Genomic DNA, 3388 nt, shown 5'->3' with positions numbered 1-3388 from the left:
CCCATGCCCTTGATCGATTTTATCCACGAGTACCCGTGGGCATGCATATTTTTGCCACCCCTAGTCAGAGGATGGAGGTGATCTTGGGGTACCAACCTATTTGGGATGTCTTGTCTCCTTCTGATGTTTTCCATTGCTTTAATACAGCAAAAAAAAAATGTTGTCGAAATTAAATTCAAATTAATATTGGGGTTTATAATCAATCAAACTTGTTTGTAACAAAAAAAAAACTAAGATATTTGATTAGATAATGTTAACCGTGCATTGCAAGTGTTAGAACACTAGTTTGTAACAATTTTATTTTTTATTTTTTGTGGTGGTCGAGGTTTGAATCTCAGACCTTACATATATTATACATTATCCCTACCAACTGAGCTAAACATAACAATTTATTACTAAAAAGAGAGTTTACATATACGAGTTAACTCATTTTTGTACCTAAAATTGTAAACCCGAAGATTTAAGAGTTAACTCAACCCAAACACAATTCAAAACAAAGCCCTACTTGGCTCCACAATGATTTTTCCAGTAGCATGGCCATCAATGATCTTAGCCCAAGCATATTCAGCTTTGCTCAAAGGAAACTTAGAGTCAATAATTGTCTTAAGTTTTCCATCTTTCACTAATTGAGCTAGATGTTCTAAACCCTCACGTTTGATAGTTACAATAAATGGCACCCACAACTTCTTTGAAAAAGTAAGTTTCCTCAACGCAAATTTCATCAATGAACTTGGTCCAGGTGTTAAATCTACAACAATTCCATTTTCTATTAAATTAGGTTCAAATGTTGACCATGGTATTCCAGCAGTACAATGTATCACTGCATCATATTTCCTACCAGATGGACTCTTCAGTGATGCTCCTTCCGGAGTCTTGTAGTCGAGAACCTCATCGGCGCCTAAGCTCTTGATAAGTTCAATATTACGAGCACCACAAGTGGCTGTCACATGATTGTTCCCTAGTTTGGCAAGTTGAACGGCATATACACCTACGCCACCTGAAGCAGCGGTTACCAAAATGTTCTTGGGTTCACCAGTACGATCAAGTTTAATTCTTGCAATTTTGGTAAGGGCGTCATGAGCCGCGAGACCAGCTACAGGTAAACCGGCACCTTCAGCAGCTGAGACTTCAGGTGGTCTCAAAGTTGTTAAGCTCTCGCTAGCCACCGCAAACTCAGCTAGTCCACCCCCATCCTGTTATTTAACAAAACATGAAATAAATATTAACGGATAAGAAGGAATAATGTATCTAGTGTGAGTGCACGCGCGTATATAATTGAAAATTATATATAGTATTGAAAATCATTCTCCAACCAAAAAAAAAAAAAAAATAATAGAAAATCATTCCATTAATGAAATTGTGTTGCAATAAAAGAAAGAGATACTTACTTGATTGTTGAGTTTAGAAATAACTTTGTCTCCAACTTTAAAATCTTTAACTTGTGATCCAATATCTACCACCTCTCCTGCTACATCGGTGCCTGAATCAAAGTCACAAAACAAAGAAATGTAAATTATGTCTTTATTTGGCAAGACAAAAAGATAGTTTATAGTTTAATCCAAACGGAGCTTAATAAATAAATAAAAAGGATAAGATAGTCATACAAGGTGTGAAGGGAAATTTTCGAGGCAATAAATAGCGAAGAAGACCGGCGTGAATCTTCCAATCAACTGGATTAATGCTAGTTGCTTCCACTTTGATTAAAACTTCATTGGCCCTTGGAGTTGGAACAGGAACTTCAACAAGCTGCTTAAAACCAACAATATTGAATTGAATTAGAGTGACTCATGCAAATGGAATTATGGTACTTTGTATGTTTGGAATCATGCTATCCTTTTTTGTACGAATCTTTCCTTTTTAGCGGCAAATAAAGAAATTATATGTATCTATATATATATGTATGTATGTATATATATATATATACATACATACATACATACATATTTTTTAGAAGGTGTGTTTTAGCAAGTTATAACTAAAAAGTAGTTAAATACACCTTAAGGTGTAGCATGCTAAAACACTCCCACATAAAAACTAGTGGGTGTGTTCTAGCAAATCCCATATATATATATATATATATATAGAGAGAGAGAGAGAGAGAGCTTTTACTTTCCCTATTTGCAAGATAGTAGTAGTAGCTAGTAATTTTAAATTAGGCATGTTTCTTTTCTTTTTTAGAGGTAACCATGTATTAGAAAAACCAAATTCCAAATAGATTAGACTGAGTGTGATTAAAATTAAAAAAAGAGTATGACACTCTCATCTTATAAGTTGGATTTGTAATAATAAATTATAATATAAAAATCTAATGTGATATGAGAGCCTATTGATCCAGGTCACTCATTATTTGTACTCACACACCAACCAAATAGTGTTGAGTGTGAGGAAGTGTATCGGAAAAATCAAGTCCCACAAAGAGTAAAGATGGTGTACTTCCACAACATGACGAATTAAAATTTCAAATCAAACAAGGAGAAGTGTATGTATTTAGTTTTAGACTTTGTCTGAAATATGATTACCTCTAGCGGAGAGAATTAGTGGGAAAGAAGAAAAATGAGACTGACTGAATATTAATTAATTTGTCTTATATTATTTATCATTTTAGAATACAAATGAAGCATTAATTATTATTTTTTTGAATTAAACCATTAATTATTTTTTTATCAATATACATTTATTTCTTCTATTAATAATAATAATAATATTATAGTAAATAAAGTTCATTTTATCTGGTTTTCTAATTTGGACCTTCTAAAAAGAGTTTAAAGATGATCCCCTTATCACTTTTACTAAAATAATGAATTCTATTATAATAAAAAAATGGGATGAGATGGATTAGTTTACTATTACCTTAACTAAAAATAGTAAAATTGTATCTTTAAACCATTGTTTATCGGTTCATATTAGATGCATCCAATTATATTATAAAATAAATTATTGTATATATACATCATCAACTATTGTATATATACATCAACTTTTGAAATATCGTTTTTGTTTATAGTTAGGTTCACAGTAGTACTAATATTTTGAAACAAATGAGTGATCCTTACCTTAAGTCCAGAGGGACCTCCATCGTAGGAATCGTACTGAACTGCATGCATGAGTTTGGGAGCCATGTGATATTATCTTTCTATATTGCACCACACTTCTTCGGAGTCTAGTTTGGTTTCAATGACTCTACACAACTCACTTTTTTATACACCTCTTCATGAGGGTTTTAAATTTATTTTGAGATTTTTAAAACTAGTTTAATAGCATGTGTTTTGCAAGAGAGTCAAGTTTTGTTGACATTTCTTTACACTGTCCTATTTTATAGACTTTCGTGAGGATTTTAAATTTGTTTTGATGCTTGTAAAGCTAGTTTAATATGCACACAAGGGACGTA

General features: G+C 32.3%; 1 protein-coding gene across 1 annotated transcript; it reads right to left on the bottom strand.

Annotated features, from left to right (window-relative positions):
• Positions 1 to 487: 487 nt before the first annotated feature.
• Positions 488 to 3173, bottom strand: LOC146927661 (chloroplast envelope quinone oxidoreductase homolog). Its single transcript, XM_085700915.1, has 4 exons — positions 3054 to 3173; positions 1605 to 1746; positions 1389 to 1480; positions 488 to 1193 (listed from the first exon to the last, which is right to left on the bottom strand). Exons 1-4 carry the CDS (start codon positions 3117 to 3119, stop codon positions 489 to 491), a joined length of 1005 nt encoding a protein of 334 aa, XP_085557041.1. The 5' UTR covers positions 3120 to 3173; the 3' UTR covers position 488.
• Positions 3174 to 3388: the final 215 nt, after the last annotated feature.

This window comes from Medicago sativa, chromosome 4 (genome assembly GCF_051527215.1).
Source record: "Medicago sativa cultivar Bolivia chromosome 4, Bolivia_mono, whole genome shotgun sequence".
Taxonomy (NCBI): Eukaryota; Viridiplantae; Streptophyta; class Magnoliopsida; order Fabales; family Fabaceae; genus Medicago; species Medicago sativa.
The sequence above is the reverse complement of the archived record's forward strand: the minus strand, read 5'-3'. Positions and strand labels throughout refer to the sequence as shown.

Coding starts and splice junctions, on each gene's coding strand:
- LOC146927661 (XM_085700915.1), bottom strand. CDS start 3,119: ATGGCTCCCAAACTCATGCATGCAGTTCAGTACGATTCCTACGATGGA. Junction 1,747..3,053: donor GAGGTCCCTCTGGACTTAAG/GTAAGGATCACT, acceptor GGTTTTAAGCAG/CTTGTTGAAGTTCCTGTTCC. Junction 1,481..1,604: donor AAAATTTCCCTTCACACCTT/GTATGACTATCT, acceptor ACTTTGATTCAG/GCACCGATGTAGCAGGAGAG.